Source organism: Agaricus bisporus, assembly GCF_000300575.1.
Source record: "Agaricus bisporus var. bisporus H97 unplaced genomic scaffold AGABI2scaffold_10, whole genome shotgun sequence".
In the NCBI taxonomy this organism is placed as follows: Eukaryota; Fungi; Basidiomycota; class Agaricomycetes; order Agaricales; family Agaricaceae; genus Agaricus; species Agaricus bisporus.
The window spans coordinates 481,999-505,594 of record NW_006267345.1 but is presented as its reverse complement, the minus strand read 5'-3'; the positions used below and the strand labels follow the sequence as shown (position 1 = coordinate 505,594).

Sequence of the window (23,596 nt, the reverse complement as noted above, 5' to 3'; positions counted from 1 at the left end):
ACCGGATCAACTATGTATGAACAGCGTTGCTTGTGATTATAATTCTATCCTCATACCAAATCCCCCACTCAGTTAAACGCAATGTCTGCAGATCTTTCTAAAGTCGTTGGTTTCACTCTCCCGGACAAGCCTGTATGCCCTGTAATTCGCACTATGTGTCACCCAAGTTGACAATCAATTTCTAGGTTGCTTGGACAACCCGCGACCTACTACTTTATGCCGCCGGTGTTGGTGCGAAGAAAGATGAACTTCACTTAGCCTATGGTGTGTACTGCTCTTCATGCTATGTAGAATCATCTAATTCTTCTTCAAGAACTCGGTGAGAGCTTTAGGTCTTTCATAAGACCACAGATACTAAGCCAGCACATGCACAAAAGACAAAAACTTTACTCCCATGCCCACATATCCTGTTGTCTTGCCTTTGAAGGGTGACAGTCAAGAAATTAACTTGTTTTCTGAGCGGGTCAAGGGTAGACCTGTTCCTGGTATGCCTCCAATGGATCCTAATCGTCTGGTACGTGCTGGTTAGTCAGGTGAATGACGTTAGTACTTACGAAGAGGCTTTTTCAGGTTCATGGTTCGCAATCTATTGAGATTATTAAGGATATACCTTTGGTTTCAGGACCTGGATGGTCGTGGAAATCAAAGTACACAGGCGTCAGCGAGAATAGTATGTCTTTCTGCATGTTTGGCGTGAACGTGGAATTTAACTGACATTGATTTCTTCTCGTACCAGAGTCTGGGATTGTTGTCGTTGTGGAGAATACACTGGTCAGTCCCACTGGTGAAATCTACGCGAAGCTCTACGTATGTTATCCAAATTAACCCATTCTCGACTTTCAATAACACCTTGGATAGAGCTCGTCGTTCAACATTGGGGCCAAGGCCACGGGTGAAAAATTCAACAAATCCATCGCCGGTCCACCCAACGCGAAACCCATTCCCAAGCGTTCTCCAGACCACACAGTACCTGACGCTACATCTCCCGAACAAGCCCTCGTCTTCCGTCTTAGCGGAGACTACAACCCTCTACATATTGATCCTTCAATTGGAGAACGTCTTGGGTTTGGAGGTGTCATTCTTCATGGCTTGTCAACCTTTGGGTTCGCTGCGAGAGCGATTATTAAATCTGTTGGAAATAATGACCCGAAGAGTTTGAAATTCTTTGGTGTGAGGTTTACTAGTCCTGTTAAACCTGGTGATAAGCTTGAGACTCAAGCTTGGGAGGTTGGGCCTGGACCGGAGGGGACCACTGAGGTGACTTTTATCACCAAGAATATGACTAGTGGGAAGGTAAGTCTTGGAGATACGGTTATTGTCCGAAAGTTGACGTTCTTTCAGGTCTGTATCGGGGGTGGGATCGCGTATGTTAAGAAACCTTCTCATGCTAAACTCTAATTTCGCACTATCAGTGTACAACTGAAATTCGTCTGTAGTTCGATGTAATTATACATCAATGAGTTCTTGCTGTTTCTTTAACACCCTCCTACGATCCATAATTGCATCCTCTTCTAAATAACATCCCTTCAACCATCTATTCGGTTCTCCCTCTTTCAATTCATTAGTCCCGTCACGATTTTCTCTATCATAAAAGGCTGTTCGGGCGTGCAAAACCCGTCGATTATCGAAGAGTACCGCGTCACCTTCCTTTAATGTATGCGTAAAAGTCCTCTTTGTATCGTTCAGAATCCTCGAGAATTCTTTGAAAGCTGAGTAAAACGTGCTTGGAGTCTGTAGTGGGAGAGGAGCTTGAAAAGGCGGCGAATAATTTATATGACTGATTTTCCGTTCGGAGCTTGTGGATGAAGAGGAACCGGAGGAGGATAGGGGTGAAGTGAGTTCTATGGTGGGATGTTCGTAGTGTAAATGATGGCCATCGTTGATATAATGAAAAGCGACTGGTGAACGCGTGAGGGTATCAAAATATTCGGAATGAGTTTGACGTAGAGTTTCTGCTGCAGCTATACCATCTACAAAAACGGATGTGCCGCCCTCTACACGATTTCTCAAACAGTGAAGTATTTGGTATCGTGGTGGATGTTGGAAGTATCTGTATAATGACGAAATCAGAAGCTTGTCAGGAGGGAAATATTCAGGGTCATCTAGGCGCTTACAGTAGATCCATATGGAGTCCCAGATCTAGATTCGTGTATGCGATATTTTTGCTTTCCTTCCTATTCACAACATCCCACACCATTCCATAGAACGTTGACCTCAATTCTCCAAAAGACTCTCCCAGCTTCCTCAACTCACACGTTTCGTCTCCAGTATCCTGGTTTGGCACTCCGGTAACGAATAATATCCCATATTTCACGAGTTGATCAATTGCCTGCAGTAAACCACTCGGAGTGCGAATCGATCCATATGGAATGAATAAATCGCTTTGTTGGATGGACTTGTTATCCCAAGTGTTTCGTGTTAGATCATGATGAAATCGATGCTGTTTTTCTTCATCAGAATGCACCTCCAGAAAAGAACGGGAGTAGATTGATTTATGTCCGTCAATCCAATTAATCTCCAGCTCCCCACTTTCATTAACTCGAAGTCCTCTCTGGTCCAATGATACGGGCCTGATATCCTTAGAGATATCTGAGGTTTTATGTAACTTCTGTTTTGTCGATGGGTGTACGCTCGATGGTGATTGACAGGAGTCGCGAAGCCAGATGTATGGAAATGTTGTGTTGTTTAGAGAGTGAATGGTTATTCCGGTTTGAGTAGGGGTTATAGAAGACCATGTACGTTTCTTCCAGAAAATGTGTGGGCGCAGTGACGGGTGACTATTGAGGCCGAATGATAGCGCACGGATGGACATGGTCGATAGATCAAAAATCAAGAATTTGTCCGATAAAAAGCCGGTGGTTGAAATGCATATCACATGAATACGTCATAACTTGCAGGAGCTACACGTTCTCGTATTCAAGTTCGACTCTACGGTGGACCCACGATGTTGCTTTCGAGTCTAGGACGAAGACGAAACGAGAAGATATGACTCGACTTTTTGTCCGCTGCGTACACAGTGAGAGACTTCTGGCCTTTCGTGGTCGCTCATTGGCCCGGACATCGTGCCCTCGAGGACTGCGGTCGGTAATACTACGAGTCAACTCAACGGCAGGCGCGAAGATGCCTGGCTTCAAGGGAGAGTATTAAAGCAGAAAAGTATGTTCGAACCCTTCTTGAAAGCACAAGTCTCCCTTTGTCTATGTATCTTATCACACTTTGTTTTTTTGTATGTCAGTGCCGACGTGACATTACGATATCTTCATTACGAATTGAAAAGGACAAGTACGTTCACATAGGTACATTCAAGGTAAGTTGCATCAGGTAATCCATCTGTTCTTTACGATAAGTATCTTCACCAATGACCTGAGGAGCGAGACCGTCTTCAAAAACAAGCTGCTTCGGGTCCTGCGTCGTATACTTCGGCCACTTGAAATCCAATTGCCCCTTACTATTCGGATCCAACGTAACGGCGAACCGAATAATATAATCTTGCAATTCTTGTCCCAAAAAGAACGAATTGATCATGTCAGAACCGTGCACCTTTCCAGAAGAAAAAAATCGGAGTGAGCATGTGAGTGATCTCTCGCCTTTTTTCGAGACTTCTTACAGAGCCGACAAAGGGAAGCAATTTGAATCGTTTGCTCACTGTTTAAGATATCAGCAGTGCCCATTGGTCTCCTCATTGAATCAAGTATGCTAGACTTACAGAAGACCCAGATATCCTGTTTTCCAGAGGTATAATTAAGGAAGAAACGACGGGGAGCTTCAAACGCCGCGTCACCGAAAATGGCGGCAATGCGTTTAAACTGAGGTGTCAAGGCGTTCAAAATTCCAGTGTTGAACGGCGATCCTTCCGAGACGTTTTCAGGATACAATTTGAGAAGTTTGAGGATCTGTGGCAGTGAAGCTCCAGGAAAGAAGGAATTTGACAAGTAATTGATCAGTTGGGGCTCTTCGCTAGAATTCAAGGAGCAGATTATTCTTCAAGTCGTATAGATAAAAGAAATATTCGTACGTCACGTTCACAGTTGAAAAGGAAAATATGGTTCCTTCATCATCGCAAGTGCCTATTCACGTTTTAAGTCAGCGTTTACTGGCCCGGAATGCGCGGGCTTGAAGGTTCAACTCACCAGTGATGAAGGGCACACGAGCAATCCATCCTTTTTGCACGAGACGCTGCGGATGATCGCTCAGGAATACACCATCCGCTCTCGGAGGCCAAGCCAAATGCAATGTCTGTAAAAATCCTGATCGGTTAGAGCCTTGGAACCTCGATAATGATCATGAAGTTACCTCGAATGAAGACATATTAGGGGTTGCATCCATAGCTGCCTTCAATCTGTCATACGGCACTGTGCGTAAGCATCGCAAGGTATCATTTGCCCTTGAACATCCGGTACTATCAACGATCGCATTGTAGTAGGTTTGACCCTGCTCGATATCACCGACTGGGATGGGAGCTCCAGATTGCATTACTGCAGCGCGAAACAGTCCCTCGGTATCACCTCCGTTGGCCAACATATGGAGAGAGACTGATATAGCTCCAGCAGATTCTCCCCAGCTTCAAAAGGATTGAATCATGTGTCCATTCAATATCACATATGACACTCACATCGTCACCTTTGTACGATCTCCCCCGAAAGCCGCAATATATTTCTGTACCCATCGCAGAGCTTCTCTTTCTATTGAGAAACAGTCAAGCCCATGATAAACAGCTTGAATCAAAAAAAACTTACGATCGTGAAGGCCGAGATTACCTACACCCGCTGCTTTGACTTCTTTACCGGCGAGGAAACCGAAGGCTGGAAACCTCAGTCATGGAGTCCTAGTTTTAGTGGCGCAACTAACTCACCCGAGAGTCTGGTATTTTCATATGATCGTTAGGTGCCAAGCGCTATCTGGAAAGAGGCTCACCGATAATTCATGCTTACGAAGATAACAGGTGAATCAATGGCTATAGACTTTGCGACAATGGCAGTTCCATCGTACCTGAATATTGTGTATCAACAACAATCATGATTTAATTCATCAGGTTCCTACAATTTGGGGCTGCCAAATTCGAATCCGTCTTAAATACAAGTTGAGAATAAGTTTTCAAATCAGAAAGTGGCAAATCACAAACCTCCGAAAATCCACTAATGATATTGGGAAATCATGATTCAGTTCAGTAGCTAAAGGTTCAAACTCTATATAAGAGGACGTTGGGACGTACCACCAGAACGGGCAATTTGGATGTAGGTATAGTCGAAGCGGGTTTAATGACGTTAATTGTAAGGCCTGCAGAACTTAGAAGTCAATGATTGACTTTCGACTATAAGATATCTGAGATAACTTACAGTCTTCGCCGTCAGGGAAGACGGTAGTGTAAAGGGTGTTGACCACTCCAGTAGCTATAACCTGAGGTATACCTTGAAGAATAGGAACCGTGAATTTCTGTTGAGGGCATGCTCGACCGTACTGAGTCGCCGAGAAAGATTGATTATACGCTCTAATGGGATGAGGCCGACGAAAGCGCAAATCACCGACCCTGTATTATGACAATATATAAGAAGGTTTAAGCACGAGGAGTGTATCAGGTCATAATTAAATGCTCACGGTGGCTGAGCGAACGGTATGCCTAAAAATTGATGGACATCACCCGCAGAGTTGCCAGTCAGTGTCGCCGTATCGAGCTTGACAGTAGGAGGAGTGGCAGCATCGACGAGTATCGCAGTAAACGCAAGCACCGAGAGGCGGAACAACATCTTCAAAGGCCTGAGAGTTGAAACCCAGAACTGCGAAAGAAGTATAAGATTCGATTCTTGAGCTCTGCTAAGGTTCGTCCTTATATATGTGTATCCATTTGTGATCGGAATGTGCTTTTGACGGTTCTAGTTTATCTTAGGAGATACATGACCTGGCTTCTTGATACCCTCAAGAGGATATCAATCAAAGTTGAGGATGGTGACAAGACGGCTCTTCAACTAGCCACACGGTGACAAGTGCCAACTGAGCGCGATTTGATGAATCTAATCATGCCCAAGAAAAGGAACCCGATTATTGGACTATTAGCAGCAAAAGTCGCGTACGGCTTTTGGACGAGAACAATCCGGATTGTGTAGGGCAACACTGCACCGGTAGAGGGGCCATAAACTAAATTGTTATGGACAAGATTACCCATGGAAAGGATTTCATACCGGGAATGACGTCTGAGAGTGCAGAAGAGAACCTGAGCTTCTACTCGGAAGATGCCTTTAAGTTCGAAACTGTGGCATTTGGACAAGCTCTGAAGCAAAGGCGCGTGACCATCTACAATGTCGTAATAAGTATGCAGTCATGCTCCCGAGGGCGCACGTCTTTACGCCGCCGACCTTAGATAGCATGATTGGCATCGCGACCAATTGGCAATTCACAAGAAGCCTACAACTAAAAGGTTGATCATGCGGACATAATTTACTTCACAGCTTCAACACAAACGTAGCAAGTGGACGAGTGGGAGGGGATTTGAAAATTACGACAGTTTCTCTGGCCCCCTTCCTTGTTTGATACTGCCATTAGGCCGTGAGCTAGTCAATAATGTCCACGAGGTTCCTGACAACGGGGATTGCATCCACATCTTTGGTGGGGAAGGTCCCAAAGTTGGTGGAGGCGAAGAGCATGTTTCCTTTATCACACCTATGTAGATTATCGCACTTTATTTTCCATACGCCAGCGCCGTAGAACTAACAAGGAATAAATACGTTCACACAGATACATCCAAAGTAAGTTGCATCAAGTATTCCATCGCTTCTTTACGATATGTATCTTCGCCGACGACCTGAGGAATTAAACCATCAAGAAAAATAAGCTGCTTCGGGTCCTGCGTCGTATACTTCGGCCATTTGAAACTGAAAAGCCCCTTGCTATTCGGATCCAATGTGACAGTGAACCGAATGATATAATCTTGCAATTCTTGTCCCAAGAAGAATGAATTGAGCAGGTCAGAGCCGTGTAACTTGGAGAAGAAAAAATGGGAGTGGGCATGTTAGTATTTTTCCCCTCCCTTTTTCGTGAATTCTTACTGAGCCAACAAGGGGAAGTGCTTTGAATCGTTTGCTCACTATTTAACATATCAAGGGTTATGATTTACCTCCCTGTTGATGCACTTGCACTTACAGAAGACCCAAATATCTTGTTTTCCAGAGGTAAAGTTAAGGAAGAACCGACGAGGAGCTTGGAATACTCCATCACTGAACAGAGCAGCGATGCGTTTGAACTGAGGTGTCAAGGCATTCAATATACCCGTGTGGAATGGCGATCCTTCCAAGATGTTTTCAGTATACTCATCGAGAAGTCCAAGGATCTGCGGTTGCGAGGTTCCAGGAAGGAAGGTATTTAACATATAGTCGACGAGTTGGTTCTCTTTGCTAGAATTCAGGGAGCCGATTAGTATTTTCCAAGTTGTACAGATGATAGAAATATCGTACGTCACGTTCACAGTCGAAAAGGAGAAAAGAGTTCCTTCATCGTCGCAGTTGCCTTTTCAAGTTTAAATGACCCTGAGCGTGCTCAGCTCGAGAGTTCAGCTCACCAGTGATGAAAGGCACACGAGCAATTTGCCCTTTCTGCACGAGACGCTGCGGGTGATCCGTCAAGAACACGCCATCTGCTCTAGGAACCCAAGCCAGGTGCAACGACTATAAGCATTCATCAGTGGGTCAGAGCGTTTATATCTCTATAATGATCATAAATATATACCTCGAATGAGAAGATGTTTGGGGTATCGTCAACGGCTGCCTTCAATTTGTCAAACGGCACGGTGCGTAAACATTGCAAGGTATCGTTCGCACTTGAACATCCGGTATCATCAACGATCGCATCGTAGTACGTCTGACCCATCTCAATATCGCCGACAGGAATGGGAGCTCCAGATTGCATTACTGCAGCGCGGAACAGACCCTCTGTATTACCCCCGTTAGCCAACATATGGAGAGAAACCGATATAGCTCCAGCAGACTCTCCCCAACTTGAATAAAGGATTGAATCATGTATCCAATCTATATCACATACAATACTCACATGGTCACTTTGGTACGATCTCCTCCAAAAGCGGGAATATATTTCTGCACCCATCGCAGAGCTTCCCTCTCTATAATCGAAGTAGTCAAGACCATGATAGACTAAGAACGAAAAAGACTTACGGTCGTGAAGGCCGAGATTACCCACACCTGCTTCCTTGACTTCCTTACTGGCGAGGAAACCAAAGGCTGAATATATGAGCTAACGAGTCCTCGTGTGTGTTGAGCCACCAACTCACCCGAGAGTCTTTTATTTTCATGAGATCATTTGGTACCAAGCATGTTTTGGACATGGGCTTACCGATAGTTCATGCTTACGAAAATAACAGGTGAACCCATCGCTATGGACTTTTTTACAATAGCGGTTCCATCGTACCTGAATCAATAAATGCTGAGTACAGCAGTGGCCGTGATTTCGAAAAACCAGGTTCTTACATTGCAGTGCTGCCGAGTTCGAATCCTCCTGGAATCCAATTTTTAAGGATCAAGATTCAAATTTAGGATACTAGACCACGGACCTCCAAAAATCCACTAATCGAGATCGGCGGTCCATAATTCAGTTAGCTAAATATTCGAACACTGTATAAGAGAAAATTGGAACGTACCACCAAAACGGGCAATTTGGATGTAGATGTAGCCGTAGCGGGTTTAATCACATTAATCGTCAGGCCTGTCGAACAGACAGGTCAACGATTGACTCCCTGTTACAAGATACGTGAGACAACTTACAGTCTTCGCCGTCAGGGAACACGGCAGCAAAGAGTGTGTTGAGCACCCCGGAAGCAATCTCCTGAGGAATACCTTGAAGAATAGGAACCGTGAGTTGCTGCTGAGGGCATGCTTGACCATAATGAGTCGCCGAGAAAGATTGATTATATGCTTGAATGGACTGAGGCCTGCGAAAGCGTAAATCACCAACACTGCGTTACGGCGAGATATTAATACAAGTAATGCATCAGGACCAGAACGGAATACTCACGGCGGCTGAGCAAACGGTATGCCCAAAAATTGATGGACGCTACCAGCAGAATTGCCAGTCAGGGTTGCGGCATCGAGCTTGACAGTAGGAGCAGCAGCAGCAGCAGTGTCAGCAAGTATCGCAGTCAACGCGAGCACCAGGAGCCGAAACAACATCCTGAAAGGCCTGGGAGTCGAAACTTAGGACCAAGAAGCACCACAAGATACAATTCTTGTGCTCTGCTGAGGTTTCTTCTTATACATAGACATCCTTGTGATCAGAAGTCACCTTTGAGAGGTCAAGTTGATCCCGGGAGACACATGATCTGGCTTCTTGATACTCTCAACTTGACATTGATCAAGGGGTTGGCTCGGTTGGCTATGGTGAGAAGACGGTTCTCCGACTAACCACATGGCGACAACTACCAACAGAGCGCACTTTGGTAAATTTATACATGCCCAGAAAAAGAAGTCCGACCATTAAATAGCCGCAAAAATCGTGTATAACTTCTGGACGAGATGAATTCGAATCACATGCAAGGCAGCGTAGAGATAGAGCCGCGAACTCACTTGTTACAGGCAAGGCCTTCAAATGGTTTTTCGGAATGAGAATAACGTCTGGGTGGGCAAAAGATCTACTTGAGAAGATGTTTTTTGGAGGCGTTGGCATTTGGACAAGCTCTGAAGCTTTCGCTCGAAGCAAGGACGCGTGGCCTTCCCAGTGTCAGAAACTGAGTCCAGACTCCAGACTCATGTGGGAGAGACACTTGATGTATGTTTGAATGTGATTCCATGAGACCGGTAGCCGGTGATCCGTATAATGCAATGGCATGCGAGAAAGTGAGAGGAAATATCACCTCAGAAGATCGGTTTCGATGTCTCAAAGAAGCATTTCAGCGCGTGCCTAGTTTCTCATTGGATCAGGCTCCCCGGTCAGGTACAGGCAGCGTCCGAGGAGGGAATTGCCACAATCATGCCAGTCAGACCAAGCAGTTGGTTAGCGATAGCAGAATGACGAAGATGAAGAAGCGCTGCCGTTACATTAGTCACAGACGAGCTTTAGTACGAGAAAACAAACTCCGCCACTTCAGGCCATCTCTTCAGGCCCAGGTTTTACGCACAGACGATTTCTAATATGTTCATATAAACTACCTGCTCATATTACATGACCATATAGTCATCCAAAGCATCTAGTCAAGCTGTACAACAGCAAAAAAACGAGAGGTCAAGAAATACAATACCCAAGAAGGACAGGCCATCGTATCAAACACCCTCCCATGGTGTTGTTGGTCAAGCGACAGAGATGGAATATGTCTAACCACCTGATTATGAAAAGCAGATTTCACAGGTAACGTTAGTATCCATCAGCGGAAGCGACCGCGAATGACTCGGACTAGACAAAGATGTCAGAAATGATGGTGCTATGTTGTTCGACAACGAGTATATCATCCCACCGTGTACCGCGGCAGATGTTCAGATAAAAAAGGTCCGAGGCAACACTGCTGCATTACTTTATTGACAGATTGAACAGGTCTCCTGTTGTCAATTTCGATTCTATCTCTCTCAACAAATAAACATGGCATATAAGCGTAGTCTCAAGTTATCGCACTACAAGAGATTTCATTGACTGATTTGTCTAGAAAAGTTAACAGCCATACAGCTCACATTCTTAACGCCACCAACCTCGGATAGTGATCGGCATAGCGGCCAACTATCAATAATTCGCAAGAATCCCCCTACCACAAAGACCGACCGCGCGGTCATAGTTAACTTTACTGCCGCAACGCAAACATAGCGTGCGGACGAATAGGACCGAGTTTTGAAATGACGATGGTCTCTGTGCCGGCCAGCGTTTGGCTACTGCCATCGGGTTGTAAGTTCGTCGAAGACGTCCGAGGAGATGCTGAGGGGTGGGATCCTACATATATCTTTGGCAGGGAAGGTCTCATGGCCAATGATCTTGAGAGCGAAGGCCGTATTGCCCTTTTTCACATCGATGATCCCATTTCATTTCTCGTGCGCCCAGAGACATAGTTAGAGAAGAAAATAATACGCTCACACTGGTACATCCAAGGTAAGTTGCATCAACAGTTCCATCTCTTCCTTACGGTAAATATCTTCACCAACAACCTGAGGAATCAAACCATCAAGAAAAACAAGCTGCTTCGGGTCCTGCGTGGTATACTTCGGCCACTTGAAACCGAAAAGCCCCTTGCTATTCGGATCCAACGTGACAGTGAATCGAATAATGTAGTCTTGCAATTCTTGTCCCAGAAGGAACGAATTGAGCAAGTCAGAGCCGTGTAACTGGAGAAGAAAAAATGGGAGTGGGCATGTTAGTATTTTTCCCCCTCCTTTTTCGTGAATACTTACCGAGCCGACAAAGGGAAGTAATTTAAACCGTTTGCTCACTGTTTGACATGTCAGCGGTCTCCGCGTTAGATTAATACACCAAGACTTACGAAATACCCAGATATCCTGTTTTCCAGAGGTATAGTTCAGGAAGAAACGACGAGGAGCCTGGAATACTCCGTCACCGAGAATGGCGGCAATGCGTTTAAATTGAGGTGTCAAGGCATTCAATATGCCAGTATCAAATGGCGATCCTTCCGAAATGTTTTCAGTGTACAAATTGAGAAGTCTGAGGATCTGCGGACGCAATGATCCAGGAAGAAAGGTATTCAAAAAGTAGTCGGCCACTTGAGAGTTTTCGCTAGATTTAAAGGAGGTCCATTACTTTACAGATCATATAAAGGAAAGAGACTGCATACGTCACGTTCAAAGTTGATAAGGAAAAAGCCGTTCCTTCATCGTCACAATTGCCTATTCATGTTTACAGTGAGCCTTTAGTGGTGTCAGACGTGCTAGGCTTGAGAATTAAGCACACCAGTGATGAAAGGTACACGAGCAATTTGTCCCTTTTGCACGAGACGCTGCGGATGATCAGTCAAGAATACGCCATCTGCTCTAGGAAGCCAAGCCAAATGTAATGACTACAAACATTCACCGGTGAGTCAAAGGGTTTACACTTCAGCACCCATCATAAATTTACCTGGTATGAAAAGATGTTAGGAGTATCATCAACCGCTGCCTTCAATTTTGCATACGGCACTGTGCGTAAGCATTGCAAGGTATCATTCGCGCTTGCGCAGCCGGTACCATCGACGATCGCATTGTAATACTTCTGACCCCTCTCAATATCGCCGACAGGAATGGGAGCTCCAGATTGCATTACTGCAGCGCGGAACAGACCCCCTGTATTACCCCCGTTAGCCAACATATGGAGAGAAACCGATATAGCTCCAGCAGACTCTCCCCAACTTGAGTGAATTTTAGAATCGTTTAACTATAGGATATCGCATACGTCACTCACATTGTCACTTTCGTATGATCTCCTCCGAAAGCGGGAATATATTTTTGTACCCATCGTAGAGCTTCCCTTTCTGAAAATTTCAAGCGGTCAAGGCCATGATATAAAAGATTGAAAAAGACTTACGATCTTGAAGGCCGAGATTGCCCACACCTGCCTCTTTGACTTCCTTACCTGCGAGAAAGCCGAAAGCTAAACATCTTGAGTCACAAAGTTCTAGTGTTGGACAATAACCAACTAACCTGAGACCCTAGTAATTTCGTGAGATCGTTTGATACCAAGCATGCTTTCGGTAGGGGCTCACCGATAATTCATGCTTACGAAAATAACAGGTGAATCCATGGCTATGGACTTCACAACAATACCGGTTCCATCGTATCTGGATATCGGATATCAACTAATATTGAGTACAACGATAGTCATTATTCAACACATGAAGCTCTTACTGTGTAGTGCTGCCGAATTCGAATGCCCCTGAAATGCAACTTAAGAACGCAGTCAGAGTCGGAGAACTACGAATCACGGACCTCCATAAATCCACTGTTAACATCAATAACTCAGTTAGCCAACTGTCTGTCCAAATCCCCTATAATAACACGTTGAAACGTACCACCAAGACAGGCAATTTTGATGTCGGTATGGCCGAAGCGGGTTTAATGACGTTGATCGTAAGACCTGTTAATTTACAGGTCAACGGTGTCGACTTCCTGCTACAACATATGTGAGATAGCTTACAGTCTTCGCCGTCAGGGAACGCAGCGGTATAAAGAGTGTTGAGTACTCCGGAAGCAATATCTTGAGGAATGCCTTGGAGAATAGGAGCTGTGAAATGCTGCTGTGGGCATGATCGACCGTATCGAGTCGCCGAAAAAGATTGATTATATCCCTGAATGGGATGAGGCCTACGAAAGCGTAGATCACCAACACTACGTTACGACGAGATATTAGTACTAGTAATGCATCTGGACCAGAACGGAATACTCACGGCGGCTGAGTGAACGGTATACCTAAGAATTGATGGACATTACCAGCAGAATTGCCAGTCAACGTTGCCGCATCGAGCTTGACAGTAGGAGCGGCAGCATGGACGAGTATCGCAGAAAACGCAAGCAAGAAGAGCCGAAACATCCTAAAACGTCTGGGAGTCGAAACTCAGAACGAAGAAGGAAGTATAAGACTGGACTCTCGAGCTCTGCTCAGGTTTCTTTTGCTATATATGCAGAACCCCCTCTGACGGTTCTAGTTTCTCTCGGGATACACATAACCCGCCATCTTGATGCTCGCAAGCGAATATCAATCGAGGTTGAGGATGGTGACGGGACGGCCCCCAACTCGTCACGCCGACCGAGCGTATTCTGGTACATTGAACAATGTCCATGTGGGAGGAATTCGATCTTGACCGCATTGGCATTAGAGTGAAAAGGTAGCGTACGGCTTTCGGACGAGGCGAAAGTCCTCCAGATCATGCAAGGCAACGCGGAGAGGGAGCCGTAAACATGCTTGTTAGGGACAAGATCCCCTAAAAAAAGGTTTTCCAGAACGAGAATCGGACGTGTGAGTGGGCGAAATAGAGCAGCTTCTACTCGGGGAGATGCTTTTCTTTTGAGCTTTTGGCATCTGGACAGGCTCCGAAACTTTCGCTCCAAGCAAGAAGACGTAACTTTCCCTGTGCGCGAAACCAAGCCCCCGATTCATGGGGGCGGGATAACTGAACAATATTTGAATCCAATTCCATGACACAAGTAATTTGTAATCTGTGCCGTCCGAGAAGGGGAGAGAAAATAAGCACATCAGAACATCAGACATCGACGTCTCAAAGAAGCATTCTAGACCAAGCAGTTGACTGGTGATAACACAATGATGAGGATGGAAATGTGCCGTCATTACGTTAAACACGAATGAGCTTTTCGTCGTTAATCGGATACTCACTGGTCAATCAACAGTAAGAGCTTGGATTGAGGGCCCTGGGCTGTATGACAGAGAATCCCAGGCGGTGAAATCAAGGTTAGAACGGAGTCCGAGTCGCAGTCATGTCACCCAAAAATACGTGATTTCGACCAGCTGTGTCGGCTGTCCAGGCTTCCAAATCCAAAAGGGTCCCTGCGGGCGGAAACAAAAAGCCAGAGACGGGACGACGCGGGACGACGTAGCACCGCATCGATAGCAGTAACCTATAAAGTAGTTGAACACCAGTGATGAGAGAGAAAAGGGATTATGCTGCATTGATGACGTTTCTCATTCGCACGGATATTACTCCGTAAAATCAGACCGCGCGCATATTGTTTAATGTTTTCATAGCAGTTTACCGGTTCATAATACATGGTCATACAGCCATCTAAAGCATTCATTCGAGAACGACAGCAAAAAATGATAGATCGAGAAACAGGACACTCAAAGAGAATAAACTGCCATATCAGCTCCCAATCAACACCCTCCCCATGGTATTGTTGGTCAAGCGTGCGGGGCCATGTTGTGCATTACGACAGCAAGCCTCTGAATATCTTTCTCCCTCTCCAGCCAAATAGTTTGCCTAGTAGATCTCAAAAGAATCAAGGACGGCGCAACGGCGATAGTGACGGTGCGAGTAAGAATGAACTAGTAAAGGCGGATGGGCTTGCCCATGGTAGATTTTATGTGAAGAGATTTGACGTTTTGCCAGTTCTTTTTTAGAAGGGAGACGAGGAAGTTGATACCTATTACGAGTTAAGTTGGATGGTAAGGATATGGGGGTATTGGTAAAACGCACTAAGCATGACATTGGCAAGAACCTGGTCATCGTTCATATCGACGTGGCCTACGGCAACGCCCAAACACAAGACCTTCTTGAGCTGGAATTTGATGGTGGACCGAACCTCGGTGATCTTGTTGTTGAGGTCCTCAGCGTGGGATACGGGAGTAGGGAACTTTCCAGCCTTGGAAAGACCGGGACCAAGGAGACGAGGGATCTGCTTGATGAGAGTTTCTGATGCGAGGAAGGCATCGTACTTCTTGCCGAGCTTCTTGACGAGCTTCTTGTTCTTGTTGAGCCTGGTAAATGATCAGCTAAGGCACCTAAGTCAAGCTGAATAGAACAAACTTTTTCAAGTCATCAACAGACATGTATTCGAGGTCGATTTGCTTAGCACGATCGATGTCTGCGGCATCTGCGAGAATGCAGATGGACATGCGAGGGCGAGGAACATGAGGGAGTCTATGTGTATATTAAGTTCAGCGAGTTGAGAATAGGATGGGTGAAAGACGAACTTGACAGTTCCAGAGAAACGCTTGTCGCGCTGAGGGTCGTAGTTCTTGAGACCGATTTGGAGTTCTACGGTTTCTGTGAACTTGCGCTTCTTCTCGCCGTTCGCCTCGGCAAGGAGTTCTTTGACGGAACCCCGCACGCTAGACACTGAGAGTTTGGAACTGGAGAGATTGGTTTAGATGATCGAGCTCTTCGTCCCGAGTAGCGACAACGACGAACCTCATGCTTGATGATAAGAGTAGTCCTGATGGGCTGGGGGAGAATACAAATATCTGGCGTGAGAACCGCGGTGGCGGGTGGACTGTACAGTTGATTGCTGGGGTTAGGGTTAGCTCGGTTCGCACGCTGGCGATGCCGATCGGTGTCTTTAAGCCTCGGCCCAGCCAATGGCAATGAATCCGCCATCCAACGTGGACCCTTGGGAAATCCAGACGAGCACTGTAATCCCGAGCACACTGCGCTAATAGACGTTTCATTGACTGTGCCTGCAGAAACCTCAGCTCCCACGGAAACCAGCGCCTGTGGTGCGGGACGACTGGGAGGATGAAGACGAGGACGAGGACAATGGCGGGGCGTCACCCGCTCCTTCCCAACAAAGTTCGGAAGAACTGCCATCTGCCGATGCTGACAAAAACCGGAAATTATGGGAGGCAGCGTACGTTTGGCGCTATAAACCTCACGTCCGCGTCACTTCTGACTTTGCGGACGGCATTGAACCAGAAATACGGGGGTGGCTGCGCCAATGCCCACCCTGCTTCCTTCTCGCACAAGCTCAGTAGTCCCTCCTCCAGCAGCTGCATTCCAACCTGCGTTACGCATTCTTAAACGCCCGCAAAGCTCATCACCTTCGCAGAACTCTCCGACGGCAGCACCACAAGAGTCGTTGCAAGATAAAGAAGCACGATATGCCGCAGCAAGGGAGAGGATCTTCGGCTGCGAGGGTAACAATAGTTCTACACCATCGCCAAAGCCCAGTAATGTCAAAATTGTAAGGGAGCCTATAGCTCCCGAGCAGGGTTCATCACCGGGATTCAAGGGGAGAAAGAGCAAGACTCCTTCATCGACTCGTCCTCCAGCTGCGTCTTGATATTTATATATTGCCTTTATGTTGTATGAGCTGCTGTCGCTGTGTTATTGTATAATTAGATGTTACCACGTGGGCGTATACCCATATTTTATCACGAGCGATACCCACCGGAGCTTCATCTGTTTCTGCTTTCCACACCCAGTATGCCTGCTCCCCAAGAGTTCATCAAATACATCGATGATAAGGCCGATGCTTTCATCCAACGTCTCTCGGATGCCGTTGCAATCCCGAGGTAATCATCATTCTGATATCCACAATACAGCATCACGATCATTGATATCACCCTTCCATTCAGTGTTAGCAGTGATGCTTCACGCCGCCAAGATGTCATCAAAATGGCTAATTGGTTGAGCGAACAACTCCAAGCTGTCGGTGTTACTACTCAACTCACAGACCTTGGAAAACAGCAAATAGAAGGACAAGAGCTTCCTCTTCCACCTGTTATCCTGGGAAAGATTGGAAATGACAAAAACAAGAAGACGATTCTTGTGTATGGTCACTTTGATGTTCAGCCTGTCAGCATGATCAATTTGTCTGCCCTTCGATATATTGATCGATGTTACGAAAGGCTTTCAAAAGCGATGGTTGGGACACGGATCCATTCACGTTGGTGAACGACAAGGCGACCGGTCGTCTAATCGGACGTGGCGCCTCGGACGATAAGGGCCCTGTTCTCGGATGGGTCAATGTATTGCAATGGCACCACGAAAATAAAAAAGAACTCCCCGTTAACCTTAGGTGCTGTTTCGAAGGGATGGAGGAGAGCGGTAGTGAGGGACTCGATGACCTTGTCGCCAGAGAGAGTAAGCCTGGAGGTTGGTTTGACGGTGTGGACGCTGTCTGCATTGTGTGTATGGTTTCGAGGCTTTTTGTCTGTGGCTGACTTGTGCCTGTAGTCTGACAACTACTGGTTGAACACCAGGACGCCTGCGCTCACCTATGGACTTCGTGGATTGTCATACTACAGAGTCACTGTCTCTGGCCCCGCACGCGACCTGCATTCAGGAGTGTTTGGTCGCACCGTTTATGAGCCAATGACCGATCTTATCTATATCATGAGCAAACTCGTTGATAATCGTGGCCATATTCTCATTCCTGGAGTTGAAGATCAAGTCGGCATCGCGGACGAAGAGGAAAAGTTCGTTGGTTCAATTTGGGTGTGCGGGCTGGAAGGTATTTACTGTGACATATAGGAAGATCTACCAGGCTCTCGACTATTCGATCCAAGACGTAGAGGAGTCGGCGGGTGCTCCCATTGCCCTGTCTTCCGATAAAGTCGAGGTGCTGATGGGAAGGATGCGGAACCCTAGCTTATCCTTGCATGGCATCGAGGGAGCATTCAGCGGCGTAGGTGCTAAGACCGTCATCCCCGCCAAAGTATCAGGTAAATTTAGCATTCGGTTAGTCATTTCTCCGATAATTTTGAGTCTAGTATCTGAAATCATAACAGGCTCGTTCCTCCCCAAACGCCAGAGTCCGTCGACCCATTCGTCATTTCATACATTGAGGAGCTATTCAAGGGGCTTCATTCGAAGAGCAAGCTCGAGGTTGAGAGCTTGCATGGCGGCAAACCATGGGTAGCCGATCACAACCATTGGAATTATGAAGCTGCGAAAAGAGCTACTTGGGCAAGTCGTTCTAGAGCTCGTAGCTTCAAAATACCTCTGATCGCGTTGAACAGAGCACCTATAACAGACTTCCGGACTTGACAAGGGAGGGAGGCTCTATTCCTGTCACACTCACATTTGCAGACTGTTTGGGAGTAAATGTTGTGTTGTTGCCAATGGGGCGGGGTGACGACGGTGCACAGTGAGTTTAAGGTCCTCTAGCCATAATCGTCGCATATACTGACGTTGTGTAGTTCGACGAACGAGAAAATCGATAGATTTAATTTCATTGAAGGAGTAAGTGATAGTCGCCACAGCGGACCGATTCCTTTAGTTGACATCCGTCTAGACCAAATTGTTGGGATCGTATCTATACGAAGTTGCCGTGTAAGGAGCCTGTTGAAACGTGGAAGCCAGGAGGAGAAAAGGAGATTTATTTGGACGATAAAGCAAATGTATATATGTATTCAAAAATTTGGGGTCTGCAGGAAACGTGTAGTGGTGATGACTAGCGCGGTTACGTACATAGTAACGAGATTTGCGGAAATGCAGAAATGGCGAATCGGCGTCTGCATGCCGCAAGCCCGGCGACTTGAGCTGCTACTTATGTGGGCCGACAAATTATTTCTTTATCGATCATTTCTCCCTCCTTCTCTCCCACCACCATCATCCCCCTTGCCTTGCCTTGTCGTCCCCCCATGTCTCCAATCAAGGTCACCAAAATCTGCTGCAGTAGGTCTATCCACACCCAGTGTGCACATGCATCCGCTGATCATTCTTCGCTTGTAACAGTCGGTGCAGGCTACGTCGGTACATGAAACCTACATATATGTGCTCTACACAATCGCTAACACGTCCTTTGCAGGTGGCCCAACGTGTTCTGTCATCGCCCTCAAATGTCCCCACATCAGGGTTACAATCGTTGACCTGAACCAGGCTCGTATCGATGCTTGGAACAGCGACGATTTCAACCTTCCTATTTACGAGCCCGGCCTTGAGGATGTTGTTCGCCAGGCCCGTGGTCGTAACCTCTTCTTTTCCACTGATGTCGACAAGGCTATCGAAGAGGCCGACCTCATCTTCGTCAGTGTCAATACCCCTACCAAGAAGTCTGGTGTCGGCGCCGGTTTTGCTGCAGATCTGAAGTGAGCATCAGTCCATCTTGTTCTGTCACACAGGGTCCTGCAATTTTCACCGTTGCTGGATGTATGCGCGTTTTCCACGTGGTTTTTATTTTGGGATTGATAAGATGTTTATTTATTGAGTCCTGACAACATAACCCTTTTCTTTTTTGTAGTTACGTCGAGCTCGCTACGCGTCGAATTGCAACTATCGCCAGGAGCAACAAGATTGTAGTCGAAAAATCCACCGTTCCATGCCGTACTGCCGAATCAATGCGCACTATCCTCGAGGCCAACTCGAAACCCAACTGTCGCTTCGACATTCTCTCTAATCCTGAGTTCCTTGCAGAAGGAACTGCCATGACCGATCTCTTCAAACCCGATCGAGTGCTCATCGGTTCTCTTCAGACACCCGAGGGTGTCAGCGCATGTCAGAGCCTCGCGCAAGTTTATGCGAATTGGGTGCCGTGAGTGGCGTCTTTTTTTTTTGTGGGTTGATATCCTGAACCATGTGTATAGGAAGGAGTGTATTCTTACTGTGGGTCTTTGGTCCTCCGAGTTATCCAAGCTCGCGGCCAACGCTATGCTTGCACAACGCATCTCTTCCATTAACGCCCTCTCCGCTATTTGCGAAGCGACTGGTGCCAATATCGATGAAGTATCTAATGCCGTGGGTTATGATACCCGTATTGGTCCCAAATTCCTGAAAGCCTCGGTTGGTTTCGGTGGAAGCTGCTTCCAGAAGGACATTCTTAACTTGGTCTATCTCTCGGAGAGTCTCCATCTTCCCGAAGTCGCTGCATACTGGAGGCAGGTTGTTGACATGAATGAATATCAAAAGAGGCGATTCTCTCAGCGCGTTGTTGACACTCTTTTCAAGACCATTACTGGCAAGGTACGCGTCCACTCTATTCCGTTTTGATAACATACATATTCATGTTTGTCTATCAGCGCATCGCCGTACTTGGCTTCGCTTTCAAGGCCGACACTGGCGATACACGTGAATCCGCTGCTATCACCCTCATCAAAGACTTCTTGTCCGAACGGGCTTTCGTGAACGTCTATGACCCTAAGGTTGTCCACGAGCAAATTTGGATGGATTTGCAGGAAGCTAGTCCGCTTGTTCCGCTTGATAACAGTACGTAATGCTACCATCAGGGGGATTTTCATTGACGCATTTTATGAAACTTGGCAGTCAAGAAGCAAGTTACCATCTCGCCTTCTGCCTTCGAAGCTGCTCAGGGTGCCGACGCTATTGTTATCGCCACGGAGTGGAAGGAGTTCAGAGATATTGACTGGGAGAGACTCTACAAGGGAATGAACAAGCCCGCCTTTGTCTTTGACGGACGTCTGCTTGTTGACGCTGAGAAGTTGACCAAAATTGGTTTCAAAGTGAGTGCGTGAGTTATGGTAGAGAAACTCTGCTTGATGAAACAATCTAGGTCACGACCATCGGTCGCCCCTCTCCCTTACTCACCTAGATATCCCGATGTTCACTTGTTTTTTTGTTTCTAATGGACGGATTGTTTCAATTACTATACACTTAATACCTCGATAGATTTTGTAGTGTGTTCACATCGGCAGTTCAAGTGTGAATTAATGATGTCTTAGAATATTGGTTAAGTTTTTTAGAGGCAAAAAAAGTGTCCCAGGGAGGATTCGAACTTCCGGCTTCTCGGAGCAGTGAAACCACAACGAGATGATTTGACCACTAATCGACAAGGACCTTGGAAAATAGGCAATCCAGACTGACTATGAGTACAAGCATCAGGCCGGGGAGGGGGATGTCAGGGTTGACGGAGCGGCCATCGAAATGTTCTGTTGCAAGTTTCAACAGGTCCGAGTTATTGAATGCCGTTCAAACGATGAACTCGCTCGACCTTCACTCTCATAAAGCCCAGCTCATCGGCACCGCCGTCGCTGCCTCTCTGGCAACTGCGGCCCTCCTTACCTCGTATAACCACATCTCCAGAAGAAAGCGCAGAAGGCATCTCGAGGAAGACGTGAAAAGGTCTCTAGCCGAACATGATTCCGCGCCTAGTTCAGGATTTGTGACGCCTACGACTATTCCATCTATGACCTCTTCTTCTGCTTATGATACTAGTTGGGGCTACGATGAAGAGTTGGTACGGGAACAGCTTGCTAGAAACTACGCTTTTTTCGGGGAGGAAGCTATGGCTAAAGTTCGTAATAGCTACGTGGTGATTGTTGGTGCTGGTGGCGTTGGGAGTTGGGCATCTGTTATGCTTGCGAGATCGTACGTGCGTTTTTATCCCGTGCTTCTTCTGAATATGTTAAAATTTATAAATATGCGCGTGTGTTAATTGTGTTTATTAGAGGAGTGAAGAAAATCCGGATTATTGATTTTGATCAGGTTACGCTTTCTTCACTCAATCGACATGCTACTGCTGGACTTGCTGATGTTGGGACTGCGAAAGTTGATTGTATTGAGAAGGCTTTGAAGCGGATGTGTAGATGGATTGAGGTTGAGGCTGTTAAAGACATATGGACTAAGGAAAACGGGGGTGGTATGCTAGAAGGTGCTGATTGGGTTATAGGTTTGCTTGTTTTCTCTCCGTTTTGTGTTGTGCGTTTCATTGATATTCTGTCTTTTTCTTTCTAGACGCTATTGATAATATTCAAACCAAAGTTGATTTACTTCAGTATTGTCACAATAATGGAATCAAAGCACGTTTCCTTTGAAGAATCTCCTGCTTGAGTCTACTAACCATATATCTGGCCAGGTATTCTCCGCCATGGGAGCAGGAGCAAAATGTGATCCAACAAGAATTCAAATCAGTGATATATCATGTACCGTTTACGATCCTCTCGCACGTTCTGTTCGTCGAAGACTTCGTTTGTTAGGAGTCAATAGTGGTATACCTGTCGTATACTCTACCGAAGTACCTGGAGACGTAAAACTACTTCCTCTGCCTGAAGAAGAATTTCAAAAAGGTCCGGTGAAGGAATTAGGTGTGTTTGATGACTTTCGGGTACGGATTTTACCTGTCCTTGGTAAGTTACTCTCTCTCTTTCTCTGTGCGGTTATAGAATTTGATGGATTGCTAGGTCCTCTTCCTGCGATCTTTGGCTTGAACGCAGCGACATATATTCTTTGTGAACTGGCCGATAAACCTATTTCCAACCCATTACCTATAAAAAACCGCAGGAAGTTATATGAGAGGATGTATCGTGACCTGCTATCGCGCGAGTCCAAACTTGCAGGAGAAGTGATAAAGTAAGTTCATCTTGGTTCGGCTATACTTCATAAATGTCGAATCATAACTAAAAAAAATCACAAAAAAACAGCCGACTTCCAATCGACGAAGACGACGTAGGTCTAATATTCGAAGACCTCTATCGTGGACGAAGTGCAGTTCCACCTCACGACGTACCTCAACGTCCGACTCTAATCCGATGGGATTTCCGTAAACCCATCACGATCGACAATTGTGTTGTTTTTGAGTTTAAGGATGCTGAAAAACATGCAAAGGCTTGTTGGAGTCCTGCGGGTGATCATGTGGATCCTGGTAGTATTTGGGAGGAAGCGGTGCAGGAGACTGTGAGACGGAAAGGTGAGGAGGCGAGGAAGGTTATGGAGTGGGTTATGTGAACGAGTGATAGAATATATACTATGTGTGTGTTTTATTTCGGTCCGGCGCTGATCAGCAATTGTCGATTTAGATGCTACGCATTGCGAGCTCGGTGGTATGAGTGAGGAACAGGTCCATGGTGAGACTGCAAGCAAGCATTGTGGTCTCCAACCGCCGCTGTAATTCTTGAAACAAAAAAATTGAGAAAGAATTGTCCTAGGGCTAAATGACTGGTGCAAAGATTATAGTATGGCGACATCGACGAGTACAAGAGCGACGAAATAATTATTGAGGGGAAGGTGAACGATTTAGTGCTGCTTATCCCCTCTGTCAATTATTAGCAGTCGGGTCAAGTTTTCTACGTCTGCCCTTTGCAATCATATATTTTCGACGTGATTCGAAAGCGAGGCATAGCATACCACATAGCAATATTTCAACTTTTTGCCAACAGTCACGTTTGAACTTCTACCCGACTTGTTGAAGTTGATCCTGTCATGTATTTTTTTCTATATTCATTTTATTTATGCAATCTTCATACCTTACATTGCGGTTCCAGACTCGCAAATACAATCGTCTACAACAAC

At 46.1% G+C, this 23,596-nt stretch overlaps 8 protein-coding genes and 1 non-coding gene across 9 annotated transcripts; 4 read left to right on the top strand and 5 right to left on the bottom strand.

Moving 5' to 3' along the window:
- The first annotated feature begins 31 nt into the window (after positions 1-31).
- AGABI2DRAFT_194845 (hypothetical protein) lies at positions 32-1,689 on the top strand. Its single transcript, XM_006455128.1, has 7 exons — positions 32-132; positions 186-268; positions 376-514; positions 571-670; positions 737-807; positions 859-1,293; positions 1,342-1,689. Exons 1-7 carry the CDS (start codon positions 82-84, stop codon positions 1,396-1,398), a joined length of 936 nt encoding a protein of 311 aa, XP_006455191.1. The 5' UTR covers positions 32-81; the 3' UTR covers positions 1,399-1,689.
- A 1,599-nt stretch (positions 1,690-3,288) lies between these two features.
- On the bottom strand, positions 3,289-5,744 carry AGABI2DRAFT_145418 (hypothetical protein; the record flags this gene model as incomplete). The annotated part of the gene is made up of 15 exons (XM_006455127.1): positions 3,289-3,540; positions 3,608-3,645; positions 3,707-3,957; positions 4,016-4,067; positions 4,131-4,236; positions 4,294-4,561; positions 4,613-4,682; positions 4,737-4,802; positions 4,853-4,860; positions 4,915-4,989; positions 5,041-5,068; positions 5,123-5,135; positions 5,213-5,277; positions 5,337-5,527; positions 5,596-5,744. 15 exons carry the CDS (start codon positions 5,742-5,744, stop codon positions 3,289-3,291), a joined length of 1,632 nt encoding a protein of 543 aa, XP_006455190.1.
- A 916-nt stretch (positions 5,745-6,660) lies between these two features.
- Positions 6,661-9,194, bottom strand: AGABI2DRAFT_226558 (hypothetical protein). Its single transcript, XM_006455126.1, has 15 exons — positions 9,016-9,194; positions 8,766-8,956; positions 8,642-8,706; positions 8,555-8,567; positions 8,472-8,499; positions 8,338-8,412; positions 8,276-8,283; positions 8,160-8,225; positions 8,038-8,107; positions 7,717-7,984; positions 7,550-7,655; positions 7,446-7,497; positions 7,135-7,385; positions 7,041-7,078; positions 6,661-6,973 (listed from the first exon to the last, which is right to left on the bottom strand). The coding sequence occupies exons 1-15, from the start codon at positions 9,168-9,170 to the stop codon at positions 6,722-6,724; spliced, it is 1,638 nt and encodes a 545-aa protein (XP_006455189.1). The 5' UTR covers positions 9,171-9,194; the 3' UTR covers positions 6,661-6,721.
- Positions 9,195-11,048: 1,854 nt separating this feature from the next.
- On the bottom strand, positions 11,049-13,491 carry AGABI2DRAFT_121127 (hypothetical protein; the record flags this gene model as incomplete). The annotated part of the gene is made up of 15 exons (XM_006455125.1): positions 11,049-11,300; positions 11,367-11,404; positions 11,456-11,706; positions 11,765-11,816; positions 11,881-11,986; positions 12,046-12,313; positions 12,367-12,436; positions 12,490-12,555; positions 12,606-12,613; positions 12,668-12,742; positions 12,810-12,837; positions 12,891-12,903; positions 12,974-13,038; positions 13,099-13,289; positions 13,349-13,491. 15 exons carry the CDS (start codon positions 13,489-13,491, stop codon positions 11,049-11,051), a joined length of 1,626 nt encoding a protein of 541 aa, XP_006455188.1.
- Positions 13,492-14,627: 1,136 nt separating this feature from the next.
- On the bottom strand, positions 14,628-15,868 carry AGABI2DRAFT_194843 (hypothetical protein). The gene is made up of 5 exons (XM_006455124.1): positions 15,824-15,868; positions 15,607-15,765; positions 15,440-15,553; positions 15,110-15,390; positions 14,628-15,056 (listed from the first exon to the last, which is right to left on the bottom strand). Exons 1-5 carry the CDS (start codon positions 15,826-15,828, stop codon positions 14,959-14,961), a joined length of 657 nt encoding a protein of 218 aa, XP_006455187.1. The 5' UTR covers positions 15,829-15,868; the 3' UTR covers positions 14,628-14,958.
- Positions 15,869-16,004: 136 nt separating this feature from the next.
- Positions 16,005-18,867, top strand: AGABI2DRAFT_138440 (hypothetical protein). The gene is made up of 10 exons (XM_006455123.1): positions 16,005-16,044; positions 16,096-16,923; positions 16,987-17,206; positions 17,260-17,538; positions 17,588-17,829; positions 17,885-18,091; positions 18,142-18,319; positions 18,373-18,500; positions 18,553-18,595; positions 18,648-18,867. The coding sequence occupies exons 2-10, from the start codon at positions 16,835-16,837 to the stop codon at positions 18,687-18,689; spliced, it is 1,428 nt and encodes a 475-aa protein (XP_006455186.1). The 5' UTR covers positions 16,005-16,044; positions 16,096-16,834; the 3' UTR covers positions 18,690-18,867.
- A 24-nt stretch (positions 18,868-18,891) lies between these two features.
- On the top strand, positions 18,892-21,098 carry AGABI2DRAFT_194839 (UDP-glucose/GDP-mannose dehydrogenase). Its single transcript, XM_006455122.1, has 8 exons — positions 18,892-19,030; positions 19,091-19,108; positions 19,164-19,443; positions 19,596-19,886; positions 19,939-20,314; positions 20,371-20,557; positions 20,615-20,811; positions 20,862-21,098. Exons 1-8 carry the CDS (start codon positions 18,997-18,999, stop codon positions 20,898-20,900), a joined length of 1,422 nt encoding a protein of 473 aa, XP_006455185.1. The 5' UTR covers positions 18,892-18,996; the 3' UTR covers positions 20,901-21,098.
- AGABI2DRAFT_t108 lies at positions 21,064-21,145 on the bottom strand. Its single transcript has one exon. It is a non-coding gene; the product is annotated as a tRNA-His (tRNA).
- A 139-nt stretch (positions 21,146-21,284) lies between these two features.
- Positions 21,285-23,032, top strand: AGABI2DRAFT_121122 (hypothetical protein; the record flags this gene model as incomplete). The annotated part of the gene is made up of 5 exons (XM_006455121.1): positions 21,285-21,676; positions 21,757-22,006; positions 22,164-22,434; positions 22,489-22,657; positions 22,729-23,032. 5 exons carry the CDS (start codon positions 21,285-21,287, stop codon positions 23,030-23,032), a joined length of 1,386 nt encoding a protein of 461 aa, XP_006455184.1.
- Positions 23,033-23,596: the final 564 nt, after the last annotated feature.